Below are 15893 nucleotides of genomic sequence, written 5' to 3'. Positions count from 1 at the left end.
GGCCTCCTCCTCCCAACCAAGTCCTGCCTGGTGATAGTAGGCAGATGTGGCTCAAAACTGGGAAAGAGCTGAGCGGGCTGTACTATGCTGCCTCATAAAAGTATATGGGAAATAGAAGGTATCCTGTAGTGCTGTGTTGTTTTTGACTCTTATTCACAGAGTTGGATCCCAGCCACCTCTGCCTGATGCATTCTGACAGGTATTTCTATCTCAGCCATGACTGTCTCACATGGGAATATTCTTTCTTTTCCTAATCCTGGAGAACCCATACAAGTAGCAGGAATGTAGGGATGAAACAGGTGAATGTGCAGGTAGCTTATCTCTACTTAATACTCTTCTCACTCCACTAGCTGCAGTGACACCATATTAGACAGATCGAAACACTGCTGCTGTCCTCTGTCATGTCCTCTCTCTGTCTGGCTACAATCCGAGATATACAGCAGATAAGGGAACATGATGCTCCATTTCAGCAGAAGGCTAAGCACTGAAGTAAACTCGGGTTACCTTTCTCCAGGAGCGTCTGCTTCAGAGCTTTAGCGAGTAAGACTCGTACATTGGGCACAGGATCGGATGCAAGACTTAGCAGGTTGGGGAGAAGGTGGGTCACAAACTCTTCAGCGGGCATGCACTCCTCCTGTACCACTGCCTGCAATGAAAACACTTTTATACATAGCTCTACACAGGATGAGATTATGTTTTGGCCCAGAAATATAGTTACTATATACAATTCCCTTAAGATGGGACTTTCCTGAAGTCATCAGTGATGTTCTGGGTCAGTGTTCTGTAACCTGTGGCTCTCCAGCTGTTGCAAAACTACAACTCCCAGCATTAGCTGTCAGGGCACAATGGGAGTTGTAGTTGCACAGAAGTTGGAAAGCCTCAGCTTGGGGAACGCTGCTCTAGAGTACTGTGCCGTAGAAAAGAACGAACGGCAATACGACATGTAGAGAGGACAATGGTCACATTACCTGGCAAATAAATGCAAACGCCTGGCGTCCAACCCATTTAGGAGAGTGTCTGAACTGCACAATGAGCTCATTGATGAAGTTAATGCCCAATTCGTTTTCACCACTAGCATAAAACTTCCGCAAAATTGCGACGATCTGTAAAGAACACAAGTGACTCAGATATGCATTTAAAATAAACTCAGCTCTGCTACAACCACTCTCATAGAACATACAGGATTCCAACTTACCAATTTAAAAGAGATCCACCTGACCTCAGACACTTTGTCTGAGCAGAGCGTCAGAGCTATGACCCGTAAATAATCATAGACGTCTTTGGGACTGTACAGCTCCAGGATCAGGATCAGCTGCCTGAAAAAAGATGCAACATCAGCCTCTGTGATGTGGATAGAGCGAACAGTAAAATGCTAGCAGAAAACAATGTCACATAAAATGGTATAGTATAAATTTCAGTGCTTCTCCTCTGTCAGTAGATTTACTTGCTGTCAGTATATGAAGGGTTTCTTAATAAATAATATTCATAAGCAATAAGCCTGTCCAGATCTAGTCCTGCTCATCCAAAAATCATTACACTGCATCATTGCTAGTATTCACTCCCATATACTGCGCACACACAATCGATGGAATCATGCCCCTTGCTCCCCTATATCTTTATAGCATAGCCTCAGAGTAGCTGTTATGATGTCCCCATATACTGCTCACACATAGGGGAAGAGATCTTCTGCTCCCCTATATCTCTATGGCACTCACATAAAAGCAGGAGACTGGCTGCTATAATGTATTCCATACACTGTACACACACACACACACACACACACACACACACTATAGAAGAAATCATCTAAGCAGCAGTAGCAACAAGAAAGCCATTACAGAGCAGTACTGAGCAGTTCAGGCTGTGAAACCAGCACTTGGGTGAGATACAAACTTTATGGGAGATTTTAGCAGCTACACAGGCAGCTGTAATCAAAGCCCTTAGTGAGCTGATTAATCTTAGCTTTATTCTAACTGTTTTTAATGATGAGTTTAGCGGAGACTGTGGGTGCGGAGATAAGAAGCCTGATATAAAGAGAAATAGAAATTTTTTTCTGCTACCGTTTTGTGACGTGTTTGCAGTAACCAATGGGAATATAGAGCTTAAGTGGTTCGTTTACATATTCACAGCTACGGATACTCCTATAAGTCCCAGCACGGGTAATCTGTGAATGACTTATTAGACGGAGGGATATGCAAACTATCAACGATGATCTTCTGAATCTTCTGACTTATAAACGACTGACTGATCGCAAGGTGTTAATAAACAGGTGGATAATACCTACTTTCCAGTCGCTGTAGTAAGGTTTTACATGATATCACTTAATCTAACCTTTAGGCTCTTGCAGACTGCTTTGAGGCATACATCAGGGGCATCTTTCCTGTGTATACCACGGCATATGCTGCGCATAAATCCCAGGTTAAAAAATTGAAGAATATTTTTTATTATGCAGATATGATCATTTTGCTGATTGTTGCTTACGCTTATGCTGCTATCAACACTTATATGAAGATCCCACATGACCTTGTCCTTACTGATGTGATCGACCACTGAAAGGGAATCTGGGTATAAGTGTTATGTTACACTTACTCTGCCAACTCGTATCGAAATCTCCAGTTCCTGATATTGTCTGTGGTAAGGAACTCCTGAAGCTGGTATAGGTATTCCCTCCTCATGTCTGCATGGAGAAGCTGCAGAGAAACAGAAAGACACACTTTATGACAATTCTCACTATATTGGCCTTTATCATTATCCGAGTAATAGGTGGAAAATAATACAGACTGATTGCTTTCTAGGGGGAATGAGGCTACTTTCTCACATGTGGTCTGCTGCATAGAACATCTATAACCTCAGAATTACCTTTAGAAAATCATATAGATGCTTCAGGACGCCAATACGCACTTCATCCAGGTCTTTCAGGAATCCATTGAAAATGGGAACAAGATCTGCTGCAGTCAGTTTATCTCCCAGGATGACGGCTAGCTCATGGATGGAGAATGCCAGCGTCCGTCGTACCTTCCACTAAAAGGAGACAGTTCACAAGTACCTATTACCTTGTATCTAATGCACAAAATGTGGTTTCCCTACTTTTTAGGGCTCTTTTATTTAAAATAACGTGTACCTACCTCCCCGGCTCCAACGCTGATGCCTGTATACCACAGCTCTGGTCCCCATCTGCTTTCTGGTTCACTCAGCTAGTCAGAGGCAGGACCCTGCTACAGCCACTGACTGGCTAAATGGAAGTCATGTCCCAGGTCTTCTATCGAACCAGGAAGCAGACGGGGATCAGAGCTGTGGTATATGGACATCAGTGTTGGAGCCGGGGAGGTAAGCGAATGTTATTTCTTTCATCCTCCCCCTCCCCAAAAGAGGCTAAAACAAGCTCACAATACCTACCCAAACAACAAGCAAGTCAGTTCCATAGAGAAAGTGTCAAGGTAGATAGCTGTCCATGAAAGCCAAACCAACCAATTTGTGTAAAACAAGATCTCATAATGTAGTTGTGTTCATACCTGGACATCAGCAGCCAGGGTCTCATAGGTATCCTTCAAAAAATGCCAGTTCTGCCGTCCTAGAGTCAGCGCCACTCCTGGTAGACTGTAGGCGCAATGCTTAGTTATTTCTGTGTCTACTGTCTGGGCACGGACTGGGTCGGTCATGGAGAGATATTGGTCTAGCAGAGGCTGTGGAACAACATCCTTAGGAGTAATAGAAGAAACACTCAATGTTAACCAATTTCCATTGAAACCAAACTATATCATCCAAGTAATGTAAATACTAACCTGGACCTTAATCTTCTCTTCCTCCTGACTTTCCTCTTCTTGGAGAGAGACAATAGGAAGCACTGGTTCATCCTCTGGTGCCTAAAAACCAAGAGAATATGTTTATCCTTTCTCATGCCTGCTTGACAACAAAATTTTCAACCTACCTTTTTAAATAGTTATATATAAACAAAAAGAATGTTAATGTGTACACGTCACTGTAAAATAAATTAATAAAAACATGTAAAAAGTTTTGATCAGTTCGGGCCAGAGTGTTCAGACCGCTAGAATAAAAGAGGAGAAAAGTGCGCAGCAGAGCCGAATTGGTGCACGTGGCACAGAGCTGGGGGAGAGCACACTTAGGGGGAAATTTATTAAGGGCTTTGCAGCTATTTTTAGTTGAATAATTAGATTTTTCACCCATTTTTGGTCTAAGTTCTATTTATAAACCAATAGTCGACAGGCAAATATTTTTTAGATGCGACTATATTTTAATATGCCTGTTTTGAGTATTCACCCAAAAGTTACCACAATCTGGGATTAGCGCCCAATTTATTACTCGCGACTTTTTAAATAGTCGCCAAAACAGGATACATTCACTATGGCAGTGCTACTTTTTAAAAAATCTGTCACAAGATATTGGAACAAAATATACCCAATCCTCATTAGAATAGTTGCACATATTAGACCCCTTAATAAATGTCCTCCTTAGAGGTCACTTCTGATGGCTCATTCTAGCAACTGGTCGGGGTCTGAACAAAGACTGTTATCATCCAAAATTTTTGACAAAGTAACAATGCCTATTTTAAGTCATGTCTACACAGACATTAGGTTCTGGTCTGTCACCTCAGCTTTAGGGTGGGCACAATAGCATATGTTCTGCTGCTCTCATAATGATATAAGTCAACTGGACCTGTCCAAATGCATTGCAAAAAAAATCCTGTAACCATGTTTCAGTTGTCTGTCTTCTGGAAAGCTCCAATTTACCTGAGAGATACCAACAGTTTCCGTTTGGCTTCTGCCAGGCCAGAATACCTTGGTATACCTCTGCCTCGCTGCATGAAATAATGCAGCAAGTTGTCCAAAACATGTGATAAGGGTATTTTATTATGTATAATGGGGGCTTATGGACAGATTCCTCCAACAGATGTATACGTCAAGAGCGCCTCCGGACACATGGACACTGCTAAAGAACGTAAGTCACATCCCCTTCTAAATTCCCTATTGATTGCTCATGCAAAGTGCATTGCTCAATAGGGGCTGACACCAACTACTTCCTCCCAGTAAAGTTTTTTCTTAGAAATCTGTGCTCCATCTTGAGGCATGCCGGCTGTGACATTCTCAATAAAAACTGACATTTCGCAAAACCTGTTCTTTGACAAGTCTTTACCCTGGGAATGTTTACTCTACCACTGATACATTCACAATGGTAACAGCCGGGACTATAATACATGAATGCATTACCATGGTTCATGGTCAATACGATGCAGCAGAGAAGGTGTACTGTTCAGAATAAGCACTCACTGGGCTTTGTGCGGAGAGGTTGGGCTCCTCTTGTTCTTGATGTGTAGGGCTGGGGCACTGAGTGCAGACGCTGCTTGGGGTCTCTATAGGCAGCAGGCTGGTCTCCTGTGTACTTGTTGTCTCCTCTGGACTCGCAGAGTCTAGTTCTGCTGCTCGCAGGGCAGCTGACAGAACCTGAACCTGGGCTAAAAGGGCAGGAAAAAAGGGTTATGAATCTTCACCCCCACCTCCCTTTAATCATCATTATGTAACCTCTTTCTTGCTGTGCCGTTTTCCTTACTGCTAAAATAGGGTCTTGGAAACCCAGTGTACAACTAACCTCATTCTCACCCCACATGCTATCTATAGTGCCGTACTGTAGACCAAACCCCAGGACAGTGCCAGCCTGCTTAACCTAAGCAGTGCCTCACTGAAGACAGACAGCAAACATATTTTGTGAAGTGTAACCCTGTAGTCTTAAGATTCCCAAACACTTGAGACTTATTTCAGCTTAAAGGGGTGGTCACTTTATAGTAAAATTGTTTAGTGTACAGTATACAGTGAACTCACTGTATATACTGACAGCAGCTCCCTGTGTACCTCACAGAGCTAAAATCAGGCATGTCTCCCTGACTTGAGAAAGGGGTCCCCTGTACCCCGAAACGCATTGTCCCTTGAGACAAATAAATGTGTTTTTAGTAGTACCTGCTTTGGACTTTGTCCCATATCTACTGTCGGCCAGCACCTGTCAAGGTTTCATCTACATCCACAGCTGCCAACTGCGGGGACTCGAAACCCCACCACTCTCTATTCGTAAGATGACCGATATGGAGAACATGTGACCATGCATTGCCCCCAAGTGTCCAACACTGAGCGTGTACATGCCTCTGGTGGGCACAAGTGGCAGGCATGCTTACATGCTCCTCCATGCTGGCCATCTAATGGACAGACTTACCACATAGCAGGACAGCACAGAATGGAGGAGGGGAGCCTGGTTTTAGCTCTATGAGGTACACAGGGAGCTGCTGTCAGTGAGTACACTTACTAATACTGTATACAGAAAACTTTTACTATAAAAGTGGCCAACCCTTTAAATCCACTGCTGGAGTTAGGGGTCAGGCATGATGGAATTTACCAACCCCTTTGTTCTTGTTGAGTTAAGTTGCCAACAGAGATTTCTTGCTACAGCTTACCCCACCCTCCCCACAGAGAACACAGGAACAATTGGCTGTGCCAAACATTCATGTCTATGGGGAGGAAGGAAGATATAGCTGTCAAAAGGATCAGACTACACAGTTTGTTGTCTGTTACCATGGAGATGCTCAGGTAAATAGAGGTGGTGGAGAAACAAAACCAGTAGGAAATTTGGGAGTTAATACAACAGTGCATACAGCCTTTTAATGCATGGCGATAATAAGTAGGTAACAAGGACACAATATCAACAGAATGTGCAGGAAACTGAAATGGATTTCTCACAATCCATCTAACTAGTATGAAGATTACCTTGAACATCTGGATCATCCATGTGCCCCTGTAAACTCTGGAGAACCTTCTCTATATCACTACTGGCCATGTATGCTTTGCAGACTGTATTGGATTCAGATTCTAGCTCAGAATCTTTCTTTGACTCGGCTACAGGCAGTAAGTCAAGTTCTTCACTAATGTCAGGTAGTGGGCTTCTCCAGTATAAGAAGGAGTTAAACACATCAGGTGGACGTCCTTCTGCAGAGGGGCCGACTGGTGGTCTCTGGCTGTGCTTCTCACCTCCTTCTACTGTAGGACTGCTAGTGACAAGTCCACTATTACTAGAAGATTCTTTGCAGCCGTCACGGTTAGGAGAATAAGGAGGGGCTGGATTTGCTTCGGTGATGAAACTGCCATTTTCACTGCTGGAGACAAACACAGCACTTTTCCATTAGACAAGTGTACATTATATATGCTAATTATATATGACAAATGTCTCTTATGACAATTGGATGGAGAACCTGCAGCCCTCCAGATGTTAATAAACTACAATTCTAGTGAATTTACAGTGCTAGCGAATCGCTTTGCTGAGCTCAGTCATCGGCTATTCCTATTCTATTGTCAAAGTCTGACTCATAGAAGAGCCAAAACAAAATGCACACACCTAAATACTGTAATATTAAAGCAATCAACCAGAAAGAATAGTTTCATCAGAAGGATAATACTCGGACTTAACAATTCTAAGATGTTAAATAAGTTCTATATCAGATTGTTGGGAGTCCGAATCCTGGCACCCCCACCGGTAATCAAAGGGGCTGGCATGATCATGCGACTGCTGCAACCTTTATAGTTTACTTTCTGTACACTCAGTAACAGCTGTGTCTGATATTGCAGCCCACCCTATTCACTTCAGTGGGATGAGCTGCAATATCATGAACTGCAGCTAGCAGATGTACAGTGCTGTGCCTAGTAAGCAATGAAGAGGGCACATTGCTTGCACAAGCACTGCAGTCCCTTCAATCAGTTGACCATCAGAGGTGCCAGTAGTCAGACCTCCACCAATCTGTTATTAATGGCCTATCCTAAGGACACTAACAAGTCACCAAGAAGAAGAAATCCTAAAATCAGCACTTCGGTGTGCAATAAATGCCTCATAAATGGATAGCATTTTCTCTTTAAGGGTGCGTTCACACCTACAGGATCTGCAGCTGATTTTCTGCAGCAGATTTCAGTTAAATAACTGAACACAGCATCAAATCTGATGCTGTGTTCAGTTATTTAACTGAAATCTGCTGCAGAAAATCAGCTGCAGATCCTGTAGGTGTGAACGCACCATAAAAGAGGAGAATATGGAGAGTACTGTAAAAAGCTGGTGGTAGTTCCCAAACCTAAAAGTGACCACCCAATCAGTACACTATAACCTAACAAGCTCCTTACTATGGCAATGCTTAGATTAAAGAGGTTTTCCACCTTAAACTAACTTGATAGAGGACAAGTAAGAGCTTGTGGGGGGTCCGACCTCCATACCCCTGGTAATCCCTAGACTGGCACAGTCATGTGCTGTACCCATGGCTCTTTTCAAAACAAAGGACCTGGGGGCCAATCTAGGGGATTGTGGGGAGCATGGAGGTAGGACCGCTCGCAATTTCTTACTTGTCACCCATCCTGTAGTTCAAAGTGTCACTGTTGGTTAATTTTTTTTTGCAGAAATCGATAGTACAGGCGATTTTAAGAAACTTTGTTAATGGGTTTATTAGGCTAGGTTCACACTGCGTTTTTGCAATCTGTTTTTTGCAAAAAAACCTGATGCATTTATGTGCATCCGTTTTGATCAGTTTTTCCATTGACTTCCATTGTAAAAAAAAAAAAAACGGATCAAAACGGATCATTTTTTTTTGACGGACACAAAATTGTAGCTGACACTACGTTTGTGTCCGTAAAAAAAAAACTGATCCGTTTTTTTTACAATGAAAGTCAATGGAAAAACGGATCAAAATGGATGCACACAAATCTGTTCTTTGCAAAAAAAAAAAAACGGATTGCAAAAACGCAGTGTGAACCAAGCCTTAGCCGAAAAATGCATTTTTATCATGAAAAAGCAGTTTGAAGCTCTCCCCCCTGTCTTCATGGTTCTCTATGGAGAGCGCAGGGGTTGAGAGAGATGAGGCACCAAAACAGGACAACAAAGAGTTAATTTACAGCTACATTACCAGGCTATCTCCTCTGAAGTCAGCACTGACCTCTCTGACCTCTAAATAGGGGCGTTCACACAGGTCCCACTGTGTAATCCTTTGTTCTCTGCTCCCGACTAATCTCCCTCCTCCCCCCCCCCTCCCCTCTCCATAGGTTACACAGGGCTCAACTGATGTAAAAGAGTAGAGATTTCCTGAAAATGAGCAGTGAATGAGAGAGAGGAGGGAGGGGGGGGCCTGGGAAAAGTCTTTCTGAATGCAGATAATGGCATATTTGCCTAATAAACACAATTACAAAGTTTCTTAACCCCTTAAGGACCGGGCTAACTTTCGTTTTTGCATTTTCGCTTTTACCTCCTTGTGTATATAAGGCCATAGCACTTGCATTTTTACACCTACAGACCCAAATGAGCCCTTATTTTTTGAGTCACTAATTGTACTTCGCAATGACAGGCTGAACTTTTCCATAAAATATGCTGCGAAACCAGAAAAAAATTATATGCGCAGTGAAATTGAAAAAAAAAAAAAACACAATTATTTTTCTTTGGGGGGGGGGGGGGGGGGGCTTAATTTTTACGCCGTGTGTCCTATGGAAAATGTTCCTCAAGTCGTTACGATTACAACGATATGTAACATGTATAACTTTTATATTATCTGATGGCCTGTAAAAAATTAAAACCATTGTTAACAAATATATGTTCCTTAAAATCGCTCCATTCCCAGGCTTTTAGCGCTTTTATCCTTTGGTCTATGGGGCTGTGTCAGGTGTAATTTTTTGCGCCATGATGCATTCTTTCTATCGGTACCTTGATTGCACATATGCGACCTTTTGATCGCTTTTTATTACAATTTTTCAGGATTTGATGCAACCAAAAATGCACAATTTTGCACTTTGGGATTTTTTTGCGCATACGCCATTTACCGTGCGAGATCGTGATGATAAATGATAAATTAATAGTTTGGGCATTTACGCACGCGGTGATAGCAAACATGTTTATTTATTTATTAATAAAAACACTTTTTTTTACTTTCACTTACAGTAATATGAAGCCCCCTGGGGGACTTCTATATACACAGCACTGATCTCCCATTGAGATCAATCCTGTGTATATAATAGAGCAATGATCAATCAGATCATGGCTCTATTATAATGGTCTGTTGCAGACCATCTGAATAGATTGCCGAGCCGGGAACAGCGTCGGAGCGACGCTGAGCCCCGGCCGGCTCAGTACAAGTGATTTCCCCTCCGCGATCCCCGCTAATACCCGCGGTCCCTGGCTGCACATAGCAACCGGGGACTGCGGGCTGCAGAGAGGGCTCACGCCAACAGGAAAAAGAGTATGTCAGGCCCTCAATGTATTCTAGAGCAGCCTATATACATGGCCTCACCTGGAGCTGCAATGTGCACTGTCCCCAGCACTAGAATCTGTCAGCAAATTTTCTGTAGGTGGTCTAATGCTTAACGTCCCATCCTCCTTCACGTACAGACCAGCAGAGGACGGGTTAGCAAAGGTAGAGATGAACGGTCCCAGAGACTGAAATGCAGTTTGACGTACCTGAGACACAAAATGTAGAAAGGCTCACTACCAAACAACCAAAATGCACGCTCATCATCATATACTTAATATGCAAAGTACACGGCAGTTGCTACACGTCCATACAAATCAATGCAGACAAATATTAAAAAACCAAAGTTGTTAAGTTTAATACACTAATAAAATGATGAAGGAAAAAAAAAACCTCTAGTGTACTCATATACTTACAATACATGTATAAAATAGAAGTAAAACTAACTCCCCTCCTTCTATAAAATAGAAGTAAAACTAACTCCCCTCCTGCAATATGTTGAGTGCAAACACACTTGTAAAGTTCTTAATTATAAGGTTTCCTGGTGACTTGGCGATATAAGCCTTCAGTGTCTCTGATCTGAGCAGTAATCTCTGCTAATGTGTGTATCTCTGTCGCCAGCATTATAAATATCCCGCCTGCTGTCAGCAATTTGCCATTTGGAAGCAGTGGCTACAGCTGTCCTCCAGTGCTCCCATGGCAGTAATAATAAACCTCCCTCCCACCGGTAGACCTTGTGCCCATTGCAGTTTGCTTCCTGTGAAGTAGGCTTGGTGTGTCTGCTCATAGTTGTGGAACTATACTGTATGCTTCACTGAATGAGTGAGGGGGAAATAATACATTGCCATATATTTTATCAACTTGCTAATAATGGTAATTGTAACAAACGTGATATGTCTTTGTGACAGAAGTTGGTATTGGTGGGGGTCTGGGTGCCGCCCCTATAAGCCACCAGAATAAAGGGGAGAACCTGAATAATAAAGCAGACTTATATTGAGCTCTATGGAGCCCGACTCCTCTTTTTTTTTTTTTTTTTTTATTCTGAGCAGGGAGAGGGCCGCAGCTGCCTTTCCCCGTGGTATCTCCCGACGGGTAAGGGTCTGAACACTCAGGCCTCGCCCAATCAAAACTTTTGACATGTGACACGTCAAAGTTTTTTATAACGACAGTGACACTTTAGGCACTCTACAGAACCTTAATAGAAGGCTATGGGACTTCCAGTGTACAAAATGACAGACTATAATAATTCTGCTAACTACTTGCTATGGCTGAGAAAAGCGGAGACGAAAGTGCACAGTGCATGCTGCTGCCCCTTCATTTTAGTGATCAGTGAGGTTCTCTGCACCCGGAACACAACAGATACAATCATCTGACATGTCACTATGAAATGTCAAAAATTTTGTTATAATAATGCTAAAAAAAAAAAAAAAAAAAAAAAAAAACAGCTAAAAAGGTACAGGATCACTGCTATGAAGTGGCCATACACCCTCAATAAATGATGGGCGAATAATCGTTTGGCCGTCATTTATCTCTTTCACACTCTCCATACACAGGAACGTTTAGCAAGAATAAGCGTTCCTGTGTTCTATACACAGAGGGGTAAGTTAAAGCCACAAGAAGCCACAGATGGCTTCTTTCTCTGAGAACAAAGGGTTAGGCAGTGATTTTCCATCAAGCCTGACCCCTATCTCTATCGACATCATCTGTCAGTGGATAGCTGGGAGAGCCCAATACAGCTTATACTGACAGCCAAACCCGTCAAGTACAATTAACTAAGGTATACGTGTATAGGGACCTTAAGGTAAATTCATGTTTCACAGCAAAACACAAATGGATGAGAAATTGTAGATACAAAATTCCTGCTGTGGTTTGAGCAGAGTCATGTAGTGGACTTAGCAAAAGTTTTCCTATCCCACTGAAGTCAATAGGCAATCAAACTAGTGTTGCTGTGGATTACCTAGAGATCTGTATCAATATCCGCACTACACTTATACTGATCTTACCATTTCTCTACGCTAATGGTTCCTTAGTCCTTACGCCAATCCCCTTTATCGAGCTTCAGTGACAATGAGTTGTGTCGCCATGGAGGACATGTGCTGTATGAAACCGGCTAAGTACTTGTTTTATTACAAAGACTTAATGCAAGGAGTTTAGCTGCCCGTGGCTCACTGACTCAATATATAAATACCCAGAGCAAAGCTTCCCACCATGCCAGCCAAAACTATACAGTTCCTCCGTAGTAAAGAATACAGTAGTATCCAATGATCACAACCTCATCTGACGATCTGACGTACATGATATGTCTCCCTGGTTTTGTTTTACTGCTCCATAAATAATTTTTAATACCAACAATAAGTGGACTGCGAGCTGCTTACCCAGCGGCAAGGATCGCTGATGAGGTTTATGAAGAGAGGAGAAAGCTTGGTTCGTCTAACCTCACTAGACGTTGTGTAGGACACAGCCATGAAGCACTCCGCACACACCTTACGCATTCCCCAAGCGCTGTCAGAACACAGCTCGAGAAACTTAGGGATCTGCAAGGATAAACATCAATACATTAGTTATCCTTACCAGGGATATTACCTATAACAAATGTTCACAATCATCCTCGGGCATCTGCTGTTTGACCCTTTAAGTGATGGATGTCTTATTGTGACCCCAGGAAACACTGTTCGCAACAAGGCGCCTGTCAGAAGGAAGATCACAACAAACATGGCCACAGGGTATGAACAAGTCCTAACATCAAGAACTTATCTGTGAAACTAAAGATCTATAAATATACCTTGGCGATATGCAAAGTACATTAACCATGCTGCTACTATGCACATGATGCCAAGTATAGCATCTGTCATACCTATACACAGATCCCTGCCAGACAGTACTAAAACTGTGGTGTGAAGAGAGCCTTAAAGTAACGTGGTAAAAACCGTAAAATAATTCAATTCTCTTACCAAAAACTTCTCTGTAGCTTCCTGGCCAACTGCATTACATACATCTCCAAAGTTTGCAGCACAGACCTACAGAAAAAGTAGAATAAAATATATAATTCTAAGGATCAATATCATCTTGTTTATCTGGTACACAATAGCTTTACAGAAGACAAAATTATGCGTGGACGGGTGAATGACCTTGAGCAATATTTTGTTTTTCCAAAAACACGAGTCTAAACTTTTGTGTCAACTTTTTTTTATAGCTTATTAGTGTGTATGTGTGTGTGTGTGGGGGGGGGGGTGTTGATATTTTAAAGGGGTTATCTTTTACAAGATGATATGTATACTAGTCTGCAGAAATTATTTGCACTTCTGGGGGGCACTAAACTCAATATGAAACAACTAGGACTGTACTTCAGAGATGCAGATATTTCCTCTGACACTTCTGGTCTTGTGGGATTCCAGATTGCAGCACAGCTCTGTGTCCAACACAAGTGCCTAATGCTGGATAAAGGAGGCTTGTTCTTCCTCGTGACTGCAGGACATCCCTTTTCTATAAAGAGTTCCTAACTAGTTTAACAGCTTTTTAGATTCCGCAACAAAGCGGCAATTGTACCGGTGAACTTTCCGATATGTGACAGAATAGAAGTCACTAGAGATCATCAGATGATGCACAAGCTAATTTCCATTCTTTCTTCAACATTAGTCATAACAACGGCAATAATTTGTTATTACACAGTAAAAATGACCCCATTGTTGGGATCTGTTCAAATCTGCTTTGTGGTCTCCATTAATGTGACACGGTCACCCCTTTTTGCATTATGACTTCTCTACACAGGTGTAAAGGGTAAATTTTGCAGTTTTCATACCTTATTTTATATCATACGGCATGGTGATTGTCCCACTAAAAAGTGATCTTTTATCACCTGCGGATTGTGCTACCTACTTAGCCACGCCCACATCAGCACCTTTAGGCCCCCCCCCGGGTTATGTCATCGGTCCATAGGCCCCACCCTCTTGGTGGCCATTGGTATGTCCCAACCTAGATGGGGTGGGGCCTAGACCTTTAGGCCAGCCCGTTCCAATAGCTGTTGAGAGTGTGGGGATAGACAGCTATGACATCACAGAGGAGCGGGGGTCTACAACGCTGCTGTGGGTGGGGCTAAGTTTGGCTTTGATCGAGAAGCCCCCCCCAGGTGGTACAATCCGCAGATAACAGATAAATTTTAAATTAAACAAGCACCATGACGTATAATATAAAATAAGGTATGAAAACTGAAAAATATACCCTTTACACCTCTGTAGAGAAGTCAAAATGCAAAAGGGGGGGGGGGGGGGAGGACACTGCAGTGAAAATTAAAATGCTGTGCCATATTTGTCACACACCTTTAATGGGGTTTGTCTGGTTCCACTGAGGTATGTATCTATCTATCTATCCATCTAATCAAAGGTGTTGTCCACCTTTAGAAAAACATGGCCAGTTTCTTCCAGAAACACCACTCTTGTCTTCAGATTGGGTAAGTGTTTTGCAACTTCGTTCCATTGAAGTGAATAAAATTTAATTTGAAACCACACCCGAACTTGAGAGAAAAGTTGTGTTTTCTCTGGAAGAAAGGGGTCATGTTTTTCTAATACTGGATAACCCCTTCAAAGGGAAAACTACAGCTGAAGCTCACTTTAGGCCCACTGTACTAGAAAAAATTTACTCTGATTATACAGTAGTTTGGGGGCTGTACACAGCTGGAGAGTTGCTGGATATGAAATAATACCTTAAAACACCACTCATGACTGGCACCACAGATCATTGTTGCCCTAGAACAGTGATCCCCATCCAGAGGCCCTTTAGCCTCTACTACTGCTATCATGCTCTGACAGCCTTCGTATGTCAGGACATGATTAGAGTAGTAGTTTCCCAACAGCTGAAGAGTCACAAGTTGGGGAGCACGGATGTAAGTCCTTCGGCTGTTAGGGCATGATAGGAATTATAGAAGTTGTAGTTCTACAATAGCTGTAAATCTACAGGTCGGTTAACACTGCCACATAATGTCACTGATGAATTTTACCCCATTAGCCTAGGACAGTGTTCCCCAGCCTGTGGCACTTCAGTTGTTGCAAAACTACAACTCCCATCATGTTCTGACATAATTTTGCAATTACAGGAGAGCCACAGGTTAGGGAACACTGCCCTAAAAGGTCCATGTTGACTAACATAGACAATATTGTACCTTACGGACTTGGAACAATTTGCTGTCGCTGCAGAGATCACAGAATCGTGGAAGTAACATCTGTTCCACTGTCTGCCTGCCAAGCATGGAAATCATTTTACAGATAATCTAAAGGAGAGAAACCGATGTTATTCAGGCTAACATAAAGCAGCAGAGCGGACATGACACACGTGTGTATATATGTTGAGTCATGCAGGTTATGTAAAGCTCAGGGCAGGTGAAGAATGTAAAGTGCAGTCAGCTCTATAAGAACTATGCGGATGGTAGGAGCTTGTGTAAACATGCTGGGGTGAGAGTTTCCTAATTCCTGCCCTTTTACTCACATTCACCGCTTCCACTTTGTATTCATCATCGTTGTCAGGGGCAGAGAGCTCTAGCAGGATGGGGCAGACCTTGTTCTCTAGGTCGTTCTGATCGATCAGGTCTTGCTCCAGAAGGATCAGTAATGCTTCCTGGCTCGCTTTCCTAACC

General features: G+C 42.6%; 1 protein-coding gene across 1 annotated transcript in view; it reads right to left on the bottom strand.

Moving 5' to 3' along the window:
* The window catches only part of LOC138771748 (serine/threonine-protein phosphatase 4 regulatory subunit 1-like), a 37802-nt gene that overhangs the window by 7571 nt on the left and 14338 nt on the right, over nucleotides 1-15893 (bottom strand). The window contains exons 6-19 of the mRNA XM_069951720.1: nucleotides 15746-15892; nucleotides 15423-15530; nucleotides 13219-13284; nucleotides 12643-12801; nucleotides 10310-10476; nucleotides 6768-7153; nucleotides 5286-5470; nucleotides 3783-3863; nucleotides 3513-3698; nucleotides 2860-3021; nucleotides 2590-2690; nucleotides 1196-1316; nucleotides 969-1103; nucleotides 505-646 (exon numbers count right to left, since the gene is read on the bottom strand). Coding sequence (XP_069807821.1) covers nucleotides 505-646; nucleotides 969-1103; nucleotides 1196-1316; nucleotides 2590-2690; nucleotides 2860-3021; nucleotides 3513-3698; nucleotides 3783-3863; nucleotides 5286-5470; nucleotides 6768-7153; nucleotides 10310-10476; nucleotides 12643-12801; nucleotides 13219-13284; nucleotides 15423-15530; nucleotides 15746-15892 — 2146 coding nt within the window. The remainder of the gene's footprint in view (nucleotides 1-504; nucleotides 647-968; nucleotides 1104-1195; nucleotides 1317-2589; nucleotides 2691-2859; nucleotides 3022-3512; nucleotides 3699-3782; nucleotides 3864-5285; nucleotides 5471-6767; nucleotides 7154-10309; nucleotides 10477-12642; nucleotides 12802-13218; nucleotides 13285-15422; nucleotides 15531-15745; nucleotide 15893) is intronic.

This window comes from Dendropsophus ebraccatus, chromosome 14 (genome assembly GCF_027789765.1).
Source record: "Dendropsophus ebraccatus isolate aDenEbr1 chromosome 14, aDenEbr1.pat, whole genome shotgun sequence".
NCBI lineage: Eukaryota > Metazoa > Chordata > Amphibia > Anura > Hylidae > Dendropsophus > Dendropsophus ebraccatus.
The sequence above is the reverse complement of the archived record's forward strand: the minus strand, read 5'-3'. Positions and strand labels throughout refer to the sequence as shown.